General features: G+C 34.7%; 1 protein-coding gene and 1 pseudogene across 3 annotated transcripts in view; one reads left to right on the top strand and one right to left on the bottom strand.

The window, feature by feature from the left end:
- Window positions 1-24552, top strand: part of LOC309604934 (large ribosomal subunit protein uL30 pseudogene) — a 527607-nt pseudogene that overhangs the window by 289741 nt on the left and 213314 nt on the right. The gene's annotated exons all lie outside the window — the stretch shown is intronic.
- The window catches only part of CWF19L2 (CWF19 like cell cycle control factor 2), a 186716-nt gene that overhangs the window by 5134 nt on the left and 157030 nt on the right, over window positions 1-24552 (bottom strand). For both annotated transcript variants that reach the window (XM_082339911.1, XM_082339912.1), the window contains exons 14-16: window positions 23696-23812; window positions 18768-18923; window positions 16721-16801 (exon numbers count right to left, since the gene is read on the bottom strand). In XM_082339911.1, coding sequence (XP_082196037.1) covers window positions 16721-16801; window positions 18768-18923; window positions 23696-23812 — 354 coding nt within the window. The remainder of the gene's footprint in view (window positions 1-16720; window positions 16802-18767; window positions 18924-23695; window positions 23813-24552) is intronic.

Raw genomic sequence — 24552 nt, 5'->3', positions numbered from 1 at the left:
GGGAAGAACCCAAACCAAGATTACTCTACCCAGCAAGGATCTCATTTAGATTTGATGGAGAAATCAAAAGCTTTACAGACAAGCAAAAGCTAAGAGAGTTCAACACTACCAAATCAGCTCTACAACAAATGCTAAAGGAACTTCTCTAAGTGGGAAACACAAGAGAAGAAAAGGACCTACAAACACAAACCCAAAACAATTGAGAAAATGGTCATAGGAATATACATATCAATAATTACCTTAAATGTGAATGAATTAAAGGCTCCAACCAAAAGACATAGACTGGCTGATTGGATACGAAAACAAGACCCATATATATGCTGTCTACAAGAGACCCACTTCAGACCTAGGGACACATACAGACTGAAAGTGAGGGGATGGAAAAAGATATTCCATGCAAATGGAAATCAAAAGAAAGCTGGAGTAGCTATACTCATATCAGATAAAATAGACTTTAAAATAAAGAATGTTACAAGAGACAAGGAAGGACACCACATAATGATCAAGGGATTAATCCAGGAAGATGATATAACAATTATAAATATATATGCACCCAACACAGGAGCACCTCAATACATAAGGCAACTGCTAACAGCTATAAAAGAGGAAATCGACAGTAACACAATAATAGTGGGGGACTTTAACACCTCACTTACACCAATGGACAGATCATCCAAAATTAAAATAAATAAGGAAACAGAAGCTTTAAATGACACAACAGACCAGATAGATTTAATTGATATTTATAGGACATTCCATCCCCAAACAGCAGATTACACTTTCTTCTCAAGTGCGTCTGGAACAATCTCCAAGATAGATTACATCTTGGGTCACAAATCAAGCCTCAGTAAATTTAAGAAAATTGAAATCATATCAAGCATCTTTTCTGACCACAACGCTATGAGATTAGAAATGAATTACAGGGAAAAAAACGTAAAAAACACAAATACATGGAGGCTAAACAATACGTTACTAAATAACCAAGAGATCACTGAAGAAATCAAAGAGGAAATCAAAAAATACCTAGAGACAAATGACAATGAAAACACGACGATCCAAAACGTATGGGATGCAGCAAAAGCAGTTCTAAGAGGGAAGTTTATACCTATACAAGCCTACCTCAAGAAACAAGAAACATCTCAAGTAAACAATCTAACCTTACAACTAAAGGAACTAGAGAAAGAAGAACAAACAAAACCCAAAGTTAGCAGAAGGAAAGAAATCATAAAGATCAGAGCGGAAATAAATGAAATAGAAACAAAGAAAACAATAGCAAAGATCAATAAAACTAAAAGCTGGTTCTTTGAGAAGATAAACAAAATTGATAAGCCATTAGCCAGACTCATCAAGAAAAAGAGGGAGAGGACTCAAATCAATAAAATTAGAAATGAAAAAGAAGTTACAACAGACACCGCAGAAATACAAAGCATCGTAAGAGACTACTACAAGCAACTCTATGCCAATAAAATGGACAACCTGGAAGAAATGGACAAATTCTTAGAAAGGTATAACCTCCCAAGACTGAACCAGGAAGAAACAGAAAATATGAACAGACCAATCACAAGTAATGAAATTGAAACTGTGATTAAATATCTTCCAACAAACAAAAGTCCAGGACCAGATGGCTTCACAGGCGAATTCTATCAAACATTTAGAGAAGAGCTAACACCCATCCTTCTCAAACTCTTCCAAAATATTGCAGAGGAAGGAACACTCCCAAACTCATTCTATGAGGTCACCAGCACCCTGATACCAAAACCAGACAACAATACTACAAAAAAAGACAATTACAGACCAATATCACTGATGAATATAGATGCAAAAATCCTCAACAAAATACTAGCAAACAGAATCCAACAACACATTAAAAGGATCATACACCATGATCAAGTGGGGTTTATCCCAGGGATGCAAGGATTCTTCAATATACGCAAATCAATCAATGTGATACAGAAAAAGCTTTTGACAAAATTCAACACCCATTTATGATAAAAACTCTCCAGAAAGTGGGCATAGAGGGAACCTACCTCAACTTAATAAAGGCCATATATGACAAACCCACAGCAAACATCATTCTCAACAGTGAAAAACTGAAAGCATTTCCTCTAAGATCAGAAACGAGACAAGGATGTCCACTCTCACCACTATTATTCAACATAGTTTTGGAAGTCCTAGCCACAGCAATCAGAGAAGAAAAAGAAATAAAAGGAGTACAAATTGGAAAAGAAGAAGTAAAACTGTCACTGTTTGCAGATGACATGATACTATACATAGAGAATCCTAAAAATGCCACCAGAAAACTACTAGAGCTAATCAATGAATTTGGTAAAGTTGCAGGATACAAAATTAATGCACAGAAGTCTCTTGCATTCCTATACACTAATGATGAAAAATCTGAAAGAGAAATTATGGAAACACTCCCATTTACCATTGCAACAAAAAGAATAAAATACCTAGGAATAAACCTTCCTAGGGAGACAAAAGACCTGTATGCAGAAAACTATAAGACACTGTTGAAAGATATTAAAGATGATACCAACAGATGGAGAGATATACCATGTTCTTGGATTGGAAGAATCAATATTGTGAAAATGACTATACTACCGAAAGCAATCTACAGATTCAATGCAATCCCTATCAAATTACCAATGGCATGTTTTACGGAACCCGAAGAAATCATCTTAAAATTTGTATGGAGACACAAAAGACCCCGAATAGCCAAAGCAGTCTTGAGGGGAAAAAACGGAGCTGGAGGAATCAGACTCCCTGACTTCAGACTGTACTACAAAGCTACAGTAATCAAGACAATATGGTACTGGCACAAAAACAGAAACATATATCAATGGAACAAGATAGAAAGCCCAGAGATAAACCCACGCACCTATGCTCAACTAATCTATGTCAAAGGAGGCAAAGATATACAATGGCAAAAAGACAGTCTCTTCAATAAGTGGTGCTGGGAAAACTGGACAGCTACATGTAAAAGAATGAAATTAGAATACTCCCTAACACCATACACAAAGATAAACTCAAAATGGATTCGAGACCTAAATGTAAGACCGGACACTATAAAGATCTTAGAGGAAAACATAGGAAGAACACTCTTTGACATAAATCACAGCAAGATCTTTTTTGATCCACCTCCTAGAGTAATGGAAATAAAAAGAAAAATAAACAAATGGGAACTAATGAAACTTCAAAGCTTTTGCACAGCACAGGAAACCATAAACAAGACGAAAAGACAACCCTCAGAATGGGAGAAAATATTTGCAAACGAATCAACAGACAAAGGATTAATCTCCAAAATATATAAACAGCTCATTCAGCTCAATACTAAAGAAACAAACAACCCAATCCAAAAATGGGCACAAGACCTAAATAGACATTTCTCCAAAGAAGACATACAGATGACCAAGAAGCACATGAAAAGATGCTCAACATCACTAATTATTAGAGAAATGGAAATCAAAACTGCAATGAGGCTTCACCTCACACCAGTTAGAATGGGCATTATCAGAAAATCTACAAACAACAAATGCTGGAGAGGGTGTGGAGAAAAGGGAACCCTCTTGCACTGCTGGTGGGAATGTAAATTGATACAGCCACTATGGAGAACAATATGGAGGTTTCTTAAAAAACTAAAAATAGAATTACCATATGACCCACTGCTGGGCATATACCCAGAGAAAACCGTAATTCAAAAAGACACATGCACCCCAATGTGCATGGCAGCACTATTTACAATAGCCAGGTCATGGAAGCAACCTAAATGCCCATCGATAGATGAATGGATAAAGAAGATGTGGTACATATATACAATGGAATATTACTCAGCCATAAAAAGGAACGAAATTGAGTCATTTGTTGAGACGTGGATGGACCTAGAGACTGTCATACAGAGTGAAGTAAGTCAGAGAAAAATAAGTATTGTATATTAACGCATGTATGTGGAACCTAGAAAAATGGTAGATTAACCAGTTTGCAGGGCAGAAGTTGAGACACAGATGTAGAGAACAAACGTATGGACACCAAGGGGGGAAAACCGCGGTGGGGTGTGGATGGTGGTGTGCTGAATTGGGCGATTGGGATTGACATGTATACACTGATGTGTATAAAATTGATGACTGATTAAAAAAAAAAAAGTTAAGTAGATCTTGTGTCCTTCCAAGTTTTTCCTCTAAGGCCTTATTCTGTCACTAGAAAGTATTAAAACTGGTCAATTTAAAGTAATATCTCTCCCCTCTAATCCCCTTATACAGTCAGCATTTAGTAATTTTGGCAGTGAATTACACATTTTTACTTAACTATATATATTTTGTATTATGTCCTCAGGAAGGCATGACTTGGAAAGAGATAGTATGGTATGGTGGAAGAAGAGCGGTCATCTTGAAATAGTATAAAGCAATTAAAATTGGGGCTTATAAAGAGTTGTTCAGGTTATAGGAAAAGCATAAGTAAAAAATAATCAGTTTACAAAATAGTACAATACGTAAAACACAGAGAAATGGGTTACTTTGTGCTTTTTAAAAATATTTTCACATTTTAAAATAAAATGTGAAAACATATGACAGAGACAATTAGGAAAAAAATAAATAGACAGACAAGGCTCTAATCACAGCTCTGATACTTATAACTATGTAACTTCAGGCAAGTTATTTAACATCTGTGAGTCTCATGAGAAATATGAAGAGCTCAGAAGTTTGCTGTGAAGATCAAATAGAAAAATGCATATAAATGCTTGGCACAGAGAATATTATTCAAATATTACTTTCATTTCCACCTATTAATAGTGCTTTGTGCAAATCTCGTAGTCAAAGAAAAAGGAATGGAAGGCACCATTAAAAATATATATACATATATTTTTAACATCTTTATTGGAGTATAATTGCTTTACAATGTTGTGTTAGTTTCTGCTTTATAACAAAATGTATCAGCTATACATACACATATATCCCCATATCGCTTCCCTCTTGCATTTCCCTCCCTCCCACCCTCGCTATCCCACCCCTCTAGGTGGTCACAAAGCACCGAGCTGTTCTCCCTGTGCTATGCAGCTGCTTCCCACTAGCTATCAGTTTTACATTTGGTAGTGTATATATGTTCATGCCACTCTCTCACTTTGTCCCAGTTTACCCTTCCCTCTCCCCATGTCCTCAAGTCCATTCTCTAGTAGGTCTGTGTCTTTATTCCCATCCTACACCTGGGTTCTTCATGATCATTTTTTTTTAATTCAATACATATGTGTTAGCATACGGTATTTGTTTTTCTCTTTCTGACTTTCTTCACTCTGTATGACAGACTCTAGGTCCACCCACCTCACTACAAATAACTCAATTTCGTTTCTTTTTATGGCTGAGTAATATTCCATTGTATATATGTGCCACATCTTCTTTATCCATTCATCTGTCGATGGACACTTAGGCTGCTTCCATGTCCTGGTTACTGTAAATAGAGCTGCAATGAACATTGTGGTACATTACTCTTTTTGAATTATGGTTTTCTCAGGGTATATACCAAGTAGTGGGATTGCTGGGTCGTATGGTAGCTCTATTTTTAGTTTTTTAAGGAACCACCATACTGTTCTCCATAGTGGCTGTATCAATTTCCATTCCCACCAACAGTGCAAGAGGATTCCCTTTTCTCCACACCCTCTCCAGTATTTACTGTTTGTAGATTTTTTGATGATGGCCATGATGAGGCCACACCTCATCATGGTGTGAGGTGAAACCTCACTGCAGCTTTGATTTGCATTTCTCTAATGATTAATGATGTTGAGCATTCTTTCATGTGTTTGTTGGCAATCTGTATATCTTCTTTGGAGAAATGTCTATTTAGGTCTTCTACCCATTTTTGGATTGGGTTGCTTGTTTTTTTTGATATTGAGCTGCATGAGCCGCTTGTAAATTTTGGAGATTAATCCTTTGTCAGTTGCTTCATTTGCAAACATTTTCTCCCATTCTGAGAGCTGTATTTTCGTCTTGTTTATGGTTTCCTTTGCTGTGCAAAAGTTTTGAGTTTCATTAGGTCCCATTTGTTTTTCTTTTTATTTGCATTTCTCTAGAAGATGGGTCAAAAAGGATCTTGCTATGATTTATGTCATAGAGTGTTCTGCCTATGTTTGCCTCTAAGAGTTTTATAGTGTCTGGCCTTACATTTAGGTCTTTAATCCATTTTGAGTTTATTTTTGTGTATGGTGTTAGGGAGTGTTCTAATTTCATTCTTTTACATGTAGCTGTCCAGTTTTCCCAGCACCACTTATTGAAGAGACTGTCTTTTCTCCATGGTATATTTTTGCCTCCTTTATCAAAAATAAGGTGACCATAGGTGCATGGGTTTATCTCTGGGATTTCTATCCTGTTCCATTGATCTATATTTCTGTTTTTGTGCCAGTACCATACTGCCTTGATTACTGTAGCTTTGTAGTATAGTCTGAAGTCAGGGAGTCTGATTCCTCCAGCTCCGTTTTGCTTTCTCAAGATTGCTTTGGATATTCAGGGTCTTTTGTGTTTCCATACAAATTGTGAAATTTTTTGTTCTATTTCTGTGAAAAATGCCAGTGGTAGTTTGATAGGGATTGCACTGAATCTGCAGATTGCTTTGGGTAGTATAGTCATTTTCACAATGTTGATTTTCCAATCCAAGAACATGGTATATCTCTCCATCTGTTTGTATCACGTTTAATTTCTTTCATCAGTGTCATAGTTTTTTGCATACAGGTCTTTTGTCTCCTTAGGTAGGTTTATTCCTAGGTATTTTATTCTTTTTGTTGCAATGGTAAATGGGAGTGTTTCCTTAATTTCTCTTTCAGATTTTTAATCATTAGTGTACAGGAATGCAAGGGATTTCTGTGCATTAATTCTGTATCCTGCTACTTTACCAAATTCATTGGTTAGCTCTAGTAGTTCTCTGGTAGCATCTTTAGGATTCTCTATGTATAGTATCATGTCATTTGCAAACAGTGACAGCTTTACTTTCTTTTCTGATTTGGATTTCTTTTATTTCTTTTTCTTCTCTGATTGCTGTGGCTAAAACTTCCAAAACAATGTTGAATAATAGCGGTGAGGGTGGGCAACATTGCCTTGTTCCTGATCTTAGTGGAAATGGTTTCAGTTTTTCACCATTGAGGACGATGTTGGCTGTGGGTTTGTCATATATGGCCTTTATTATCATTAAAATATTTTTGCTATCTGAAGTAGATCAACATGTGTGAGACATGAATTTGAATGGCTAAAATCATGTTGTAGACTACATCAATTAAAGAACAGTACTTCGAGGAAGAGATAACTTCAGAAAGCAATTTATGATGACAGTGCCCATGCTTTTTGTTTGTATTATACTGTGTCTGGCAGAAAAAATGGCTTTCTAAATATGTCAATGCTCCTATCCCATATTTGCCATGAATATGTTACATTATATGGCAAAAAGGACTTTGCAGATACAATTAAGTTAGGGATCTTGAAATGGGGAGATTATCCTGGGTTATACAGCATATGATAGGATGGTCAGAATCAGAGAAAGACTGGAAGATTGTATATTGGTTGACTTTGAACACAAAGGAAAGGACCACAAGCCACGGAATGCAGGTGGTTTCTAGAAACTGAAAAAGGCAAGGGAATGGATTCTCCCTGCAAGCCTCCAAAAAAAAAAAAAAAAAGTAGGCCTGCTAGCACCTTGATTTAGCCCAGTGAAACCCAGTTCATATTTGTGACTTCCAGAACTATGAGATAACAAATGTGCTGTTTTTACAGCACTAAGTTTGTGGTAATTTGTATATATCAATACATACCAAAGCTCAACAACATATGGTATAATTGCCAAGTTGGCAAAATGAACACATTATTTCTAAACAAAGAACAATTGTTGCCACAAGCGACTCTTCTCTCACTGCAGGCTGCAAAAGGTACAACCTAATGTCTTGCCTGAAGAGTTGTGAGTCAGTAGGCATTGCAAAGGATCCAGTATCAAAGTATATGTACATTTAGCACTTCCCTTTTCCTGCCTTGACCAGCCAGAGGGATAGAAGTTGGAACCTTGGTACCACCCATGAAGAGTACTGACGGAATTACAGCAAAAAATTTTATTGATGATAGGAAAACAGTAGTATTTGAGCTTTCCCCTTTTAATATTCCAGATTTTAATCCTGACTTCCTATAATTGTCCTCATATTTGACGGTCTTAGGGTAAACCCTAATTTTCCTTGAGGTGGACTTTGCTTAGTTTTGAAAGTCAAACCCAAGACGTCTTAGATGTTTTTCAACTGCTATAGTTATCACAAAATTACATTTAAAAAATCATATTAAAGAGTTGAGGAAGAATTCATGTGAAATCTCAATAAAATTGTCTCGTGAAAAAAGACCACCTTCTTGACAAGTTACTGAATATTATGCAACTCCTCTGCAATGAACATTCAGATCTGTTTTTCTTGTATATTTCCATGAACTTCACACTACACTGCAAAGAAATCAAAAGACCCAGAGAAAGTAAACAAAATAGACACAAAAAGAGAAGCTTATACTCACACAAATAAAAACATAAATCAACAGAGAATCAGAATGAATTACAAATATGTGAATCTCTACTAACAGCCAAGAATCCACTATGGAAAAAAAACTCACCACATCCCCAACACACACATAAAATACTTTATGAAACTACTAAGGACATAGAGTTTTTTAAAAGAAGGATAATGAGGTTTCTTCAGAATAAAAATAATGTTAAAATAAATCAAGATTGTTCACTTCATGCTCAGAAACATAATTATCATTTAAAAAAGACACTGGAAAGTTTGTTAACCTTCTAAAAAGTGACCTGTTTTGAAATTATTCTTATACTCAAGTTCTCTTCACAACTCCATCCACATAATTATTAAATCCTAAGCTAAGAGTGACCTCAAGAGGTCATCTGGTTCATTCCCCAGCTACTCTCAAATAGTCTCAGATAAAATGCTATGTGGTGATTTAGAAAAGAAAACACTTCAAAGTTGAATATACAACAACCATTCCAAGAATCTGTATGTTTCTTACTGTCTGTATTTGTTATTTTAAAATATTAAAATCCTCTAGGTACTTATTTTAGGTATATATCCAGGTTTTAAGAAACAACCTTACAATAGGTACTAGATGGCTTACCAGTAAAAATACTGCATATATAGTGGTTATCATGGAGTTCATATATGTTGATGTATATCTCTATCTATCCTTTTAAACTGATAGTCATTTAAGTTCAAACACATTCTAAAAGATCTATATTTTTTTATTCCCCCTTCATGTTTTCTATTTTTGATGTCATATTTTACATCTTTATGCCTATCCCTCACCTGTTCATTGTAGTTATATTTAATTTTAAAATCTTTGTCTTTTAACCTTTCTAATTGTTCATTTAAGTGGTTGATCCACTGCCTTTACTTGCCTTTAACAGTGGGGTTTTCCCCTTCCTGTATTTTCTTATTTCTTGTTGTGGTCCTTTCTTTTTCACTTGAAGAAGACCCCTTAACATTTTTTGTAAGGTCACTTTAGTACTGATGAACTCTTTTAGTTTTTTAGTTTTTTCCTTTTAGCACTTTAAATATATCATGCCACTCCCTTTTGGCCTGCAAAGTTTCTGCTGAAAAACCAGCAGATAGCCTTATGGAAATTCCCTTGTCGTAACTGTTTTTTCTTGTTGACTTTAAAATTCTCTTTTACCTTTATATTTTCCCATTTTAGTTACTATATGTTTTGGTGTGGTTCTCTTTGGGTTCACCTTCTTTGGGACTCTCTGTGCTTCCTATATCTGGATATCTATTTCCTTCTTCAGATTCAGGAAGTTTTCAGCCAAAATTTCATCAAATACATTTTCTATCCCTTTCTCTCTTTCTCTTTCTGTAGGGACAATGCAAATTTAGAATGCCTGATGTTGTCCCAGAGGTCCCTTAAGCTAGGCTCATTAAAATTTTTTTTTTATTTTTCCTGTTCTGATTGGGTGATTTTCACTATTCTATATTCCAGGTTGCTTATGCATTCTTCTATATCACTTAATCTGTGGTTAATTCCTTCTAGTGTATTTTTCATTTCAGTTATTACATTCTTCAGCTCTGACTGGTACTTTTTTATATTTTCTAGTTCTTTGTTAAAATTCCCACTCTGTTCATTTATTTTTTTCCCCAAGTTGAGTTAGCATTCTTATTACTATTGCTCTGAACTCCTTATCAGGTAAATTATTTATCTCTGTTTCAGTAGGGTTTTATTCATTTTTATTTCTTGTTTATTCATTTGAAACATATTCCTCTGTCTGCATGACAGTAGGTGAAAGAGTTACCTATCCTGGTCTTGAAGATATGTCCTTGTGTGGGAGCATCCCAATGCAGTCTGTGTGTGCACAGTGGTTTCAGTGGGAGCTCGATCTGAAGTAAGCCCAGGGTGCTCTGACAGCCACTGCCTTGGTGGGAGGTAGAGTTAGAGCCATGTTTGAGCTGGGGCTTCTCCTATGCTCAATGGCAGTCACTGCCCTACTGGGGGTGGGATCCAGGCCCAAGGAGCTGAAGCAGGAGCCCTGAGGGACCTGCACTTCTCCCAGGTGTGATGGCAGTCTCCACCTTAATTGTGAGCATGGTCAGGGACTGAGGGCTTGGGGCTGCACTTTGAAGAGGTTCCACTTTTTCCTTGGTGCACGTAGTTTGGTAAGAGGCTAGATCAGGGCTGGAGGAGTTGGAGCCACACTACTGAGCTGGTTCCACTCCTTCCCAAGTGTGCGCACGGACACGCACACATGAAATGGCAGTCTCCACCCTGGAGCTGATTCCTCTCCCTCCCAAGTATGTTGCTCCCATCCTAGTCAGAGGCAGGGCCAGGGTCCAACCAAGCCCTGTTCCCTCAAGTGTGTGCACTCTTGTTGGCAATTGCAGCCTTGACCTTAGCAGGGAGCAATAGCAGAGCAGTAGTGGCTAGAGTAGGAGTCTAGTGCAAAGTTGGGGGCACACTGGGGTGGTTCTGGCAAGCCGGCCAGAGCATCATGAAGTTTTCAATCTGCTGCCTCCACCCTGGGACTGTGAGCAAGCAAGTCTGTGTGCAAGCTCCTCAAGAGCAGAGTTTCCATTTATTACATCACTCAGGTAAGCCCCACTGGTTTTCTAACCCAGACAGGCTCATCTTCCTCTTGCTGGACCACAGGGCTAGAATGCCTAATGTGTGGATTGAATGCTCCGCTCCCCAAGGAAGATCCTGAACATGTGATACCTCTCTCCTCTCTAGGTCACTCTCTAGGGGTGTCAGTCCCAACTAGATCACTTTTCCTCCCCTCCTATCAGACTCTGTGTGGTTCTTTCTTTACAGTCTAGGTTGCAAAAGAGCTGTTCTGCTAGTCTTTAGGTCACCTTTAGTGAGACTTGCTTTATATGTAGTTGTAGTCTTGATGTGTTTGTGAGGGAGGTGGGTTCAGCATCGTGCTACTCCACCATTTTGATTCCACCCCTCCCCTAAAATATTTTCAACTGCCATTAAAATCATGTTCTAAAAGAATATTCAATGGCATTGGAAATCATGATATGAGAAGTGAAACTTAGGCACAAAAGATGTATGTGCATTAGATACCTTTTTCTATAAGATCATGAATTGGACGTTTGTGGGGGCATTGTTTTGTTTTTTTAATATACTGTCTGTCCCAATTCACCAGAGCAAGGGAAAAGAAAAAGACTATAGGCAAATTGTAAAATTATTTGTCTAGTTCTGTGAAAAATGCCATTGGTATTTTGATAGGGATTGCACTGAATCTATAGATTGCCTTAGGTGGTAGAGTCATTTTAACAAAATTGATTCTCCCAGTCCAAGAACACGGTATATCTTTCCATCTTTTTGTTTTATCTTCAATTTCTTTCATCAGTGTCTTATAGATTTCAGAGTAGATCTCTTTTGCCACCTTAGTTAGATTTATTCCTAGGTATTTCATTCTTTTTGATGTGATGGTAAATGGGATTGTTGCCATAATTTCTCTTTCTGATAGTTCGTTGTTAGTGTATAGAAATGCAACAGATTTCTGTATATTAATTTTGTATTCTGCAACTTTACTGAATTCATTGATGAGATCTAGTAGTTTTCTGGTGGTGTGTTTAGGATTTTTCTATGTATAGTATCATGTCATCTGCAAACAGTGACAGTTTTACTTCTTCCTTTCCAATTTGGACTCTTTTCTTTTTCTTCTCTGATTGTTATGGCTTGGATTTCCAAAACTATGTTGAATAAAAGTGGTGATTCTGGACATTCTTGTCTTATTCCTGATCTTAGAGGAAACGTTTTCAGCTTTTCCCCATTGAGTATGATGTCAGCTGTGTGTCTGCCATATATGGCCTTTATTATGTTGAGGTATGTTCCCTCTATGCCAGCTTTCTGGAGAGTTTTTATCATAAATGGATGTTGGATTTTATCAAAAGCCTTTTCTACATCATATGGTTTTTATTCTTCCATTTGTTAATGTGGTGTGTCACAGTGATTTGTGAATAATGAAAAATCCTTGCATCCCTGGGTTAAATCTCATGTGATCATGGTGAATGATCTTTTTAATGTATTGTTGGATTCATTTTGATACTATTTGTTGAGGATTTTTGCATCTATGTTCATCAGTGATAATGACCTGTAATTTTGGTTTTGGTATCAGGGTGATGTTGGCCTCATAGAATGAGTTTGGAAGCGTTCCTTCCTCTGCAATTTTTTGGAATAGTTTCAGAAGGATAAATGGTAGAATTCACCTGTGAAGCCATCTGGTTCTAGACTTTTGTTTGTTGGGAATTTTTAAATTACTGACTCAATTTCATTACTGGTAATTGGTCTGTTCATCTTTTCTATTTCTTCTTAGTTCAGTATTGGGAGACTGTACCTTTGAAACACTCCGAATAGCCAAAATGATCTTGAGAAAGAAAAACAAACCTGGAGGAATCATGCTCCCTGACTTCAGATTATACTACAAAGCTACAGTCACCAAAACAGTATGATACTGGTATAAAAACAGACACATAGATCAATGGAATAGAACAGACAGCCCAGAAATAAACCCACACACTTAATGGTGAATTAATCTATGACAAAGGGGGCAAGAATATACAATGAAGAAAAGACAGTCTTTTCAATAAGTAGTGCTGGAAAAACTGGATAGCTACATGTAAAAGAATGAAATTAGAACATTCTCTAATACCATACAAAAATAAAACTCAAAATGGATTAAAACCTAAATTTAAGACTGGATACTATAAAACTCCTAGAGGAAAATACAGGCAGAACACTGATTGACATGAATCACAGGAATCTATTTGGATCAGTCTCCTAGAGTAAATGAAATAAAAGCAAAAATAAACAAATAGGACCTAAGTAAATTTAACAGCTTTTGCACAGCAAAGGAAATCATCAACAAAATGAAAAGACAAACTACTAAATGAGAGAAAATTTTTGCAAATGATATGACCAATAAGGGATTAATATCCAACGTATATAAACAGCTCATACAACTCAATATCAAAAAACCAAAATATCCGATTAAAAAAAGGACAGAAGAACTGAATAGATATTTTTCCAAAGAGGAAATGAAGATGGCCAACAGGCACATGAAAAGATGCTCAACATCGCTAATCATCAGGGAAATGCAAATCAAAACCAAAACCGCAATGACATATCACCTCACACCTTCAGAATGGCTATCGTTAAAAAGAAAACAAATAACAAATGCTGGCAAGGATGTGAAGAAAAGGGAACCCTCCTACACTGTTGGTGGGAATGTAAAATGGTGCAGCCACTGAGGAAAACAGTATGGAGGTTTCTCAAAAAACTACAAATAGAACTACCATATGACCCAGCAATTCCTCTCCTGAGTATATATATCAGAGAAAAAAAACCCCACTCATTTGAAAAGATATACACACCCCAATGTTCATAGCAGCATTATTTACAATAGCCAAGATATGGAAGCAACCTAAGTGTCCATTAACAGATGAATGGATAAAGATGTGGTGTATATATGTATATATGGAATACTACTCAGCCATAAAAAAGAACAAAATTTTGCCATTTGCAGCAACATGGATGGACTTGGAAGGCATTATGCTAAGTGAAATAAGTCAGACAGAGAAAGAGAAATAGTGTATGCTATCACTGATATGTGGAATCTAAAGAATACAACAAACTAGTGAATAGAAGAAAAAAAGAAGCAGACACACAGATACAGAGAATAAACTAGTGGCTACCAGTACCAATGGTGGGGGGCAATACAGGGGTGGGGAAGTTGGAGGTACAAACTACTGAGTGTAAGATAGGCTCAAGGATGTTTTGTACAACACGGGGAATATAGCCAATATTTTATAATAACTGCAAATGGAAGGTAACCTTTAAAAATTGTATTACATTTTTTTTTTTAATTTTTAAAAAGCCTACAGACAATGGTTTTACTTTTGAATTAAAACTACCTCCAATAATACAATGAGATTTCAACCTTTTGCCTGGGATGTAATAAATAAAATAGTGACTTCTATCAGTCACGTGTATCAGGTCTGGCTTTCCAAAAGAAGAAATGGGAGAGAAATATTCTAGTGACATCTGCTAGAAGAGGAGTCAGCAAAATTTTAAAAACTTAAAAAACAATTTTAAAAACCTATAATAAAAGTAATTTAAATAAAATAATTTGGGCTTCGCAGATCATAAAATTTCTATTGCAACTCTCAACTCTGTCCTTGTAGCATGAAAGCAGCCAAAAACAGTACCTCTGAAACGTAAAAGCTTTTGCACAGCAAAGGAAACCATAAACGAGATGAAAAGACGACCCTCAGAATGGGAGAAAATATTTGCAAATGAAGCAACTGACAAAGGACTAACCTCCAAAATTTACAAGCAGCTCATGCAGCTCAATATCAAAAAAACAAACAACCCAATTCAAAACTGCACAGAAGATCTAAATAGACATTTCTCCAAAGATATACAGATTGCCAACAAACAGATGAAAGAATGCTCAACATCACTAACATTAGAGAAATGCAAATCAAAACTACAATGAGGTATCATCTCACACCAGTCAGAATGGCCATCATCAAAAAATCTACAAACAATAAACGCTGGAGAGGGTGTGGAGAAAAGGGAACCCTCTTGCACTGTTGGTGGGAATGTAAATTGATACAGCCACTATGGAGAATAGTATGGAGGTTCCTTAAAAAACTAAAAATAGAACTACCATTCGACCCAGCAATCCCACTACTGGGCATATACCCTGAGAGAGCCACAATTCAAAAAGAGTCATGTACCACAATGTTCAGTGCAGCTCTATTTACAATAGCCAGGACATGGAAGCAACCTAAATGTCCATCAACTGATGAATGGATAAAGAAGATGTGGCACATATATACAATGGAATATTACTCAGCCACAAAAAGAAACGAAATTGAGTTATTTGTAATGAGTTGGATGGACCTACAGTCTGTCATACAGAGTGAAATAAGTCAGAAAGAGAAAAACAAATACCGTATGCTAACACATAGGTATGGAATCTAAAAAAATGGTTATGAAGAACCTAGAGGCAGGACAGGAATAAAGACACAGACGTAGAGAATGGACTTGGGGACACGAGGGGGGGGAGGGTAAGCTGGGAAGAAGTGAGAGAGTGGCATGGACTTATATATACTACCAAATGTAAAATAGATAGCTAGTGGGAAGCAGCCGCGTAGCATAGGGAGATTAGCTCAGTGCTTTGTGACCACCTAGAGGGGCGGGATAGGGAGGTTGGGAGGGAGATGCAAGAGGGAGGAGATATGGGGATATATGTATATGTATAGCTGATTCACTTTGTTATAAAGCAGAAACTAATACACCACTGTAAAGCAATTATACTCCAATAAAGATGTTAAGAAAAAAAAAAGGGATTTAGCTGTATTACTATAAAACTTCATTTACACAAACAGACTGCAGGCTGGATTTAGCACACAGAGTGCAGTTCCCAACTCCTGCACTAGAATATAAGCTACATAAAGCCTTTGTTTTGTCCCATTATGTATAAAAAGGATCTAGAACAGTGCCTGGTAAATAGCAGGCACTCAATAAACATTCATATAATACTCTTTGAATAGAAAAAGGAATCCACAGTTCTATTATATATCTATTCCATTTAATGTGTATTTCTAGAAAAGAGGGAGGTCATTACAGAAGTACTCAACTTAAGGGTAACTTGTATCTAAAATTTGATCTGCAAATCAAGATTAAACTATGAAGTATGGTTAGTAAAGTCTCTAAAAGAATAATGTACCCATCATCCAACTCAACTACTGTTTTAAAGGACCATAACAGTGAACCTTTGTATAAGTAAGAAAAAAAAAAAAAAAAGGAGAGAGAGTTCCTTGTTCAAAATAGAGCCTTTAGGAAAATGTTTTTCTCATTATAATTTCAGTAACAGGAAGGCATCTCTCCTCACTTGTCCCAGAGGCTGAGAATCCCATTAAGAGGAACTTTCATGGCAGAGCCTTATGGTTATCATAAACAATCATAGGGACTACAGTGGCAGAGCGCCAAAAGATCAGGAATAAACATTCAAATAAGCAATTAAAGAAATAAGGATTTGCTAGACCAGGTAGGATGAAAATAATTTCTTCCTTATTTATGGAATTATATTTACTTCACCTTTGATCACTCAGCCAAAGGGTCTCTTTCTCAAATAAGATATGGAAATTACAAAGATCCTAACCAGTAGGGTTATTTCTTATATTAAAAAAAATAATACTTACAGACTTTCTGATATCTTTTGAAGAGAGATCAATCAATTTCTTGTTCATAGACCATTCTTCATCAGTTTCCATTATGGCTTTCTAAGAAATAGCCATTTGTCAATTAAAAAATAATACACAAGTAAATACAAAGAGTTTAAAAGTAAAGTAATATGGTGAATTAATTATAGGGTATAATATACATGTTAGGTTATTATTTTGAATGAATTAAGCCTTTAATTTCTGTTATTTAAAATTGGAATTTCTTGATTTCATACAAGTCTTATCTTTAGCCAAAATAATACTATTTTACTCATTCTTAACTCTTGTACTAACTTTAGCTCACCTTTACATGACAAAAACAATCCTTAGTAAGACCAAGCAATTTAATATTGAATGTAATTTGTGAACATAAAGTTCACAAATTCCTTACTCCATTCATAGACATCTACTCAAATAAATTCATTTTGTTTTATTGTTCTTCTTCCGTATATACGAACAGTAATTTATGTGGCTTTCTGGCAACCAAATACTTGAACTATTTCTGGCCATAGAAAAAAGGAGTAAGAATGCATGGGAAAAAATACATAGACATGGAATTATAAGACTTTCTAAGCTAATCAATATGACCAGTATTTATGGTAAAGAAATATTTAATAGAAAGAAAAGCCATGGTGATAATTATAAAATAATCTCATTTATATATATCATTACTAATGAAGCAAATTTTAAAGGTGAAATTAACATTCAAATAAGCATAGTTTAAATACATCAGGTATACTGCTGCTCCCTATTTAAAAGACATGGATTGCTTGTGTTGACATTATAATGTAGCACATTCAATATAAAATTGAAGCTAAATCAAATAAGTACATCTTTAATGATCATATAAAAGATACAATATAAAAGAGGAAAGTGGCATACCATTCGGCTAAGAGATGACATTTCTGTCACCCACCATGAGCAACAGTAGCTGCTCTATGTTGTGCCCTATGTACTTCAATACCTATAGTCACAATCTCCTAGGGCTCACTGAGGAAGTACAAGAGAAAAAAAAAAACTGAAGAAAAGCATAATAATCTCTTTCTCAATTGATTCTGTTTAATGCAGGACTGACATGGGTTTGGGAATTATCTGGCTTGTTTTCCTATACTTTAATAGCATGACTTCAAAGCAAATAATCAGATTGTTTTAAAAAATTTCTATAGGAAAAGTTGATTTTCACCACCTCATCAACCTTAACAGGTTTAATAATCCTTTCTTAAAATAATTCTTTTTATTGGGATTTACAGTCCATATTAATTAAAATTTACCATCCTATATTGTCTAAATGTTGCATTTGCAAGTTTCTATACCACCTCACAAAACATTATCTTCTTCTTTAATTGTACACGTTACTATTTCATATATGGTTCTACATTTACAAATTTATATTAGTCTATAAATTACACTGCACTCAGGTCAGTATCAAACAAACGCTATTTAGTTAAACCTGCTTGAATATTATAATGACACAATTGATTAAGAACTCTAATCATTTATTACAATGTCCAAAGATGTATGTCAAGGTTAGATTTTAGTTTCTTTTTACAAAGAGCATGATGAGGTATTAAATACTAAAACTTGCAGCAATAACTTGTCTCTGCAATTGTTATTATTTTTTTTTTTTTAGCAATTGTAATTTGTACTGTTTGCATGTAACTATCTTTGGCTCTAAGGAATTTAAATTGTAAGTTTTCTAGAGTTATGACTACAATTTTGACTTGAAAGTACTTCAAGGTAGAACCTGATTTTTCATTTGAGAAATGAGAAATTAAAATAGAAATTATAAATTACCATTTGAAAGTATATTCATACTTACAAATAAGCATGCTTTTTAAAGGTCAAAGTCCCAAATTTCTTCTACAGAAATTTATATAGCAGAATTTTTTGTGCTTTACTTCATTTCTTTATATGATATAAAATTTGATAAGTACATAGGAGAAAAAATATCAGAATAAAGATAACTATTCATAAAACCATAATATAGCAAAAAATAAGTATGTCTGTAAAGACTATCCATAAATACCTTAAAATAGATGGGAGCCATATCACCCACTTCCTTTGGGAGAGGAATGCATTCATAAACCATATGATACTGTTTCTTCATGCTCATATTTGTTTCTAAAAAGATACAGTCCAATCCTTTATCTTCAAACATCTTTACCAATGATTTTCTAAACATCTGAAGAGAGGAAAATGGCTAGGTAAATAACGCACTGAGAGGAGATTCAAAATATAAGAACAATAAAAAGTATAATAAATTCTTTTAAAATAAAAATAAATAGTAAACAATGTTTGAACTCTACAATGTTACCTTATAGTTACTTTACTTGCTAAATCTACCACATAATTTCACATAGTTAAGCAACATTTTTTTTTAACTGAAACGCACTCTGCTCAGTATTATGTATATATTGGAAACAGTGCCAGTAAACTAAAATAAGACAAGGAAGAGATAAAAATCAAACTTAGGTGGTAAAATATATAGAACTGACAGTAAAATCATAGGAAAACATCCAAAAACCAAAATAGGTACTCTGAGCAGGTAGGTATCCTTAAATTCAGTAACAGAAATGCAGAATTCACTTCCAATTGTTTTTCTATTCTCAAAGTAACTTCATTTGCTGGTTCCCTTCATATGTCTTCTGATCCTTCACTTGCAAATTTTCACTCAGCATAATTCCCTAGAGATTCAACCAGGTTGTTGTTGAGACCCTGCCTAGTTACTACCATGTGTAGACAGAAGTTCAGGTTTTCCATTCAAGCCTCTGTTGACACCCAAAAAGAAGAAAGGCTACAAATTACTGCTGGGCAGGGGCTGGGAGTTCTGGGTTCCGACCAGGTCTCCTCTGATCACTTATTATTGATCACTCATCACTATTCTATTTTCCACTCATTTTATAAAATAAGAGCAAGTAGGAAAAAAAATCGAATAATTATAATTTGAGGTAAACTAAAAAGGTACCTAGTAAGCAACAGATACAGGATTCACTCTACATTTCTAACCACAGCTATATATATAAGTTCAGCATTTTTTAAAATAAAAAAATAGTAAACAATGTTTAAACTCTACAATGTTACCTTATAGTTACTTTACTTTCTAAATCTACCACATAATTTCACATAGTTAAGCAACATATTTTTTTTTAACTGAAACTCACTCTGCTCAGTATTATGTATATATTGGAAACAGTTCCAGTAAACTAAAATAAGAAAAGGAAGAGATAAAATCACATTTAGGTGGTAAAATTTAGGTTTAACTGTTGGATGACTGTTCTAGAGTCTATCTGGACAATAGCGAAGAAGACAGACTTAAGATGTCATGGATTATAAATGAAAACTCAAAAGTACAAAATTAGTAGTGATGCAAGAATAGTTCAATATTATAAAATATATAAACATCATACTTATAGCCTCAAGGAGGACACATACACACTTTTAAGTACTTCATATATATATATATATATATATATATAAAATACTTTAATTTAAAAATATGAGTTTAATGGTATAATTTGAGGTTATCAACTCCATTAAAGCAGGATTTCTGCAAGTTCAATACAACAAATACAGTATACATTGTTAAATAATATGCATTCTTTAAAATTTATATGAAAACTAAACAATGAAGGAAGTGTTTTAGTTCATTATCATAAGATACCAAAACTATTTTATGCTTCACAGAGATGTAGAGATCTCATGTTACGGGGGCAAAATAAAATTCCCGTACTACTAGTAGAAAACACTTCATCCTTCAGGTAATCACTATTTTCCACGTTTCTAAACTATGATTACTCACCTAATTGCAATTCCTCATTTAGTTAACACATCTGGACTTATATTCCTTACAATATATTTAAGTAATCTATACTAGAGTGTTATAATTCTTACACATTACAAATCACATTACAAAAAACTCAGATAAACACGAGTAAAGGAATTTAAAATAAATATTAAAGTATTTTCATTAAAGATACCAAAGCTATTTAGGGCTGATGATATAATATTAATACTATAATTTATTCAAATTTTCTAAATAGAACATGTCTAAAGATAAGATTATCCAAAGATAAATGTAATGCGATAGTACAGAACATACACATTTAATTCTACACCCTTCATGAAGTGACCCCTCAAAAATGACATTAAGATAATTTTCAAAACAGCATAAAGCTATTAGAACAAAGAAAATGAGAGAAAATACGCTAAAAATCAGATCACCCCATAATATCTGACTTAAACACTAGAAAGCTGGTTCATAGTTGGGTGATATAGGAGGAGGGGGTTTAGCAGGGATGGTAAAGAAGAAACCCATGCTACACTGCAGAATCCTCAAAACGCTCAGGAATTGGCAGCACCAAGGAATTATGGAACTAGAGGTGAAGATGTAATGAAAAACAGATGGCACAGATGAAAGTCTTTTGAAAAAAATAACTAACACACCAGATCCCCTCCTCCACACCAGCAGAACACTATAGGATAATCTTCTGGAGAAGGCAAACAATAAAGTTGCTGGGCTAGGAAAACCAGACACAGTTGAGAGTATACAGTCTGAAAACAGGGGCATCATAAAAAATGTTACTTAGTGTTCTTAAATGTTTGACATTCTGCCACACCAGCCTTCTTTCCCAACTCAGCTCCCACAACACTGAAAGGCAGACATAGATGCTCTAGGCAAGAGACTGAAAGAGTCTTTTCTGCAGAGTCTGACTAGCCCCAAGAAAAAGACCTAATTGTACTAACACTGGAAGTTTTCCACTGAAATGGCCCCATAGTGAAGCTCACTGTAGATAAGCATCAACGACCCCACCACCATACCGCTAATTTGAGATATTTAAAAAATGGACCTACAGTGTCTGACTATAACATATGTTCAAGCTCATTTGTCAAACTGATTAAGAATAAACTTAAAGGGGAACAAGTTTCACTATATATTTAATAAAACTAAAAATTTAGATATTATCATTAGAAATCTGTGATTATTCCCACATGCTCTGCTGAATATCTTTGTATATTCTATTAAATACAAGGTCTAAAATTAAATTTAAAAGAGGATGGTGATAAAAATCACTTGAAGAAAGTGGCCCCTGAATTTGCAAACATAATTTTTTGCTAAGTCAAGTCATTTTTAACATATATTCTCTAAAAGAGGTGAATGACCATAAGGGTATTAACCAGGGCATAATTAATTTGAGTTTTTGTATATATTTGAAAAAACAAAAATCGAAAAAAGTACATTTCTTTAAATAAGCTAGAATTCAGATATTTTTTTCATTCACTATCGTAGATTAATTTACACCTAACAACTTCTTTCTTTTATCACAAAAGAGAGCTATAATGCCATTATTTACATAAAACAATTTGGCTTTTCCTCCCTCACTCAATTTTCTATAATGCATCTGGCTTACAAAATCTGCTAAACCATAATGTAACCTATATTAGTATATACCACACCTTTGGGCAGAATTAATGAGTGATTTTATCTCCGCATTTCTCACAACACCTGCATTATCTTACACTCATGCACTCAGTATCTATTGAACTGAATAAATTTCTTCTTTTCCCAACTCAGTGTTTTTCATCAAGTAACTTAATTTCTTACAGAAACATATAACATACAGACTAGATTCCTGTATAACTTAAAATCTTTTTGGCACTTTATTTTTGCTCTAAGTTAAATCAGTTTTGCATGTAAACATTTTTAAAAAGCATTCCAGAAAAGTCCCCAAATAATTCTGAAAACCAAATCTGCAACACTTTCCACTTTAAATTATTTACTGCACTGGCATCCACTATTAGAAAAAGAAAATTTTTTTTCACATCAAATACACTTATCCACACTCTTACCCTTGTTGGGCCATAGATGCATTAAAACAGTCTGCCCTTTAACTTTCACAGAATAAACTAAAAGATTTCAGGGAGTTAAGACGGAATTTCATGAAATACAGTCAAAATATTGCCTCTCTTGGTATCTTTATCAGCATGATACAAAGACTAGTATTAGTCTCTTTAGAAGTCTTAAAATTTTCGTGTTTTCTAACTAGGGGTTCCTATAACCCCTATTCACTTGTCAGTCATTAGAAAAACAGGACCTCCCTCCCTTCCGTCTGTCCTCTCTCTCTCTCTTTCTCCCTTCCTTCCTTCCTCCCTCCCTCCCTTCCTTCTGTCCTCTCTCTCTCTCTCTTTTTCTCCCTTCCTTCCTTCCTCCCTCCCTCTCTTTCTCTCTCTCTCTCTCTTCTGGTCATTATAAGGTCTTGCAATTCAGCAGCAATTTCACCCACGTTGTGCCTTTCAACTTCTTGAAGAATCAGACACAGACACACACACACACACACACACACACACACACACACACACACACACACAAAATCCCTGAATCCAAAAGGCTATAAGGGAAAAGTATGGAAATTAAAGCTGGTAACAAAATCATGACAAAAACATAGCAGCAGAAAAGGTCAATGTCATTATAGGAAAATATGACAATTGCTAAATGTAAACCACTAAATTCCAAAAATTATTTTTTATTATCTGAAAACATCTTTCCTTTGGGCTGTAATTTATTAGCTTACTGTGGTAAGAATGATTATTTCATGTTCCATGAAAGCAAATATTAGAAATCTTACATTGATATCTTTTAAAGTAAAAATAATTATTACTTGATCATAGTTTATTTAGTAGACAAAAGCTTTCAGTTGTATACCTGGAACTAATATATTATATGACAATTATACCTCAATAAAAATTTTTTATTTAAAGCTTTCAATAAAGTAAAAAGGTAGTGAGTGGTGAAAACATCATGACCCACAGATATACACAACTATGGAAATGTATACTTGTTTAAATTCAGAAAATAAAATCACTGAATGAAGGCATAAAACTTGTTAGAATTTATCACAATAGTATGTAAAAACTGCTCTTGATCATTACAATGATCATGAGCATTATCATGCTGACCTGAATTTCCTCCCAGATGTCTTCATCCAATAAGGTAGCTGCTCTATAGTGCTGCAAAGGGACTATCAAGCAGTGCCCTTCAGTAAGAGATCGTAAGTTGGGTAAACATAAATAAACCTATGGGAAAAAAGATGCAAAGGTGAAATGTTATTGCTATTTATTCTCAGTTCTGAAAGATGAGCTCCTCGTAGGTTAACATGGCTAACAGTTAATAAAATAAACCTGCTCATAAGTAATATATTATAGTTTAATATTTTAAAGACATTCACTATTTAAAATTTTAAAATCCATGAAGATATCTTTCAATAACCAGAAACTTATTGCCTAAGTCTCAATTTTGACTGCTATACCTCAAAGATTAAGCTTACCAAAGGGTAGAATGAATGACACTTTATCCTTCACCTGAGAAAGCTATATGCCTTCAAAGCCCTTGAAACAGCACAAATTTTGCAAGAATAAAAGAAATACATGACCTGGTAATGATACGGAAGTTAAACTGATGCCTATTAATCAGGTCTTCCTTCTCTCATTGGCTGAGAAAAGAGAAATAACCTCTGTATGGCTTTACAGCACTGGTTAAGTTCTATTTATTTACATACATGTAATTACCTACAAGCTGGTACTATTTTTTCATTTTACACAAACTGTCTAAAAACAAAAAAGGTCAATTAGTATATATGTAGAGAGGAAAAGGTGTTCATAAGAACCATAAATATTCTTCAACAAGGCTTGATCCTATTTTCTATAATTTTTTGCTAGGTTTTAGCTAGAAAAATTTTATGTAAGAGAATTAATTAATGAATTAATAAATTTATTTATTAATTGCTTTACAAAATTATGCAGATTTTTAAAACTTC

This window comes from Balaenoptera borealis (assembly GCF_965194805.1).
Source record: "Balaenoptera borealis genome assembly, chromosome: 11".
Taxonomy (NCBI): Eukaryota; Metazoa; Chordata; class Mammalia; order Artiodactyla; family Balaenopteridae; genus Balaenoptera; species Balaenoptera borealis.
This window is presented reverse-complemented; position numbering and strand designations above follow the sequence as displayed.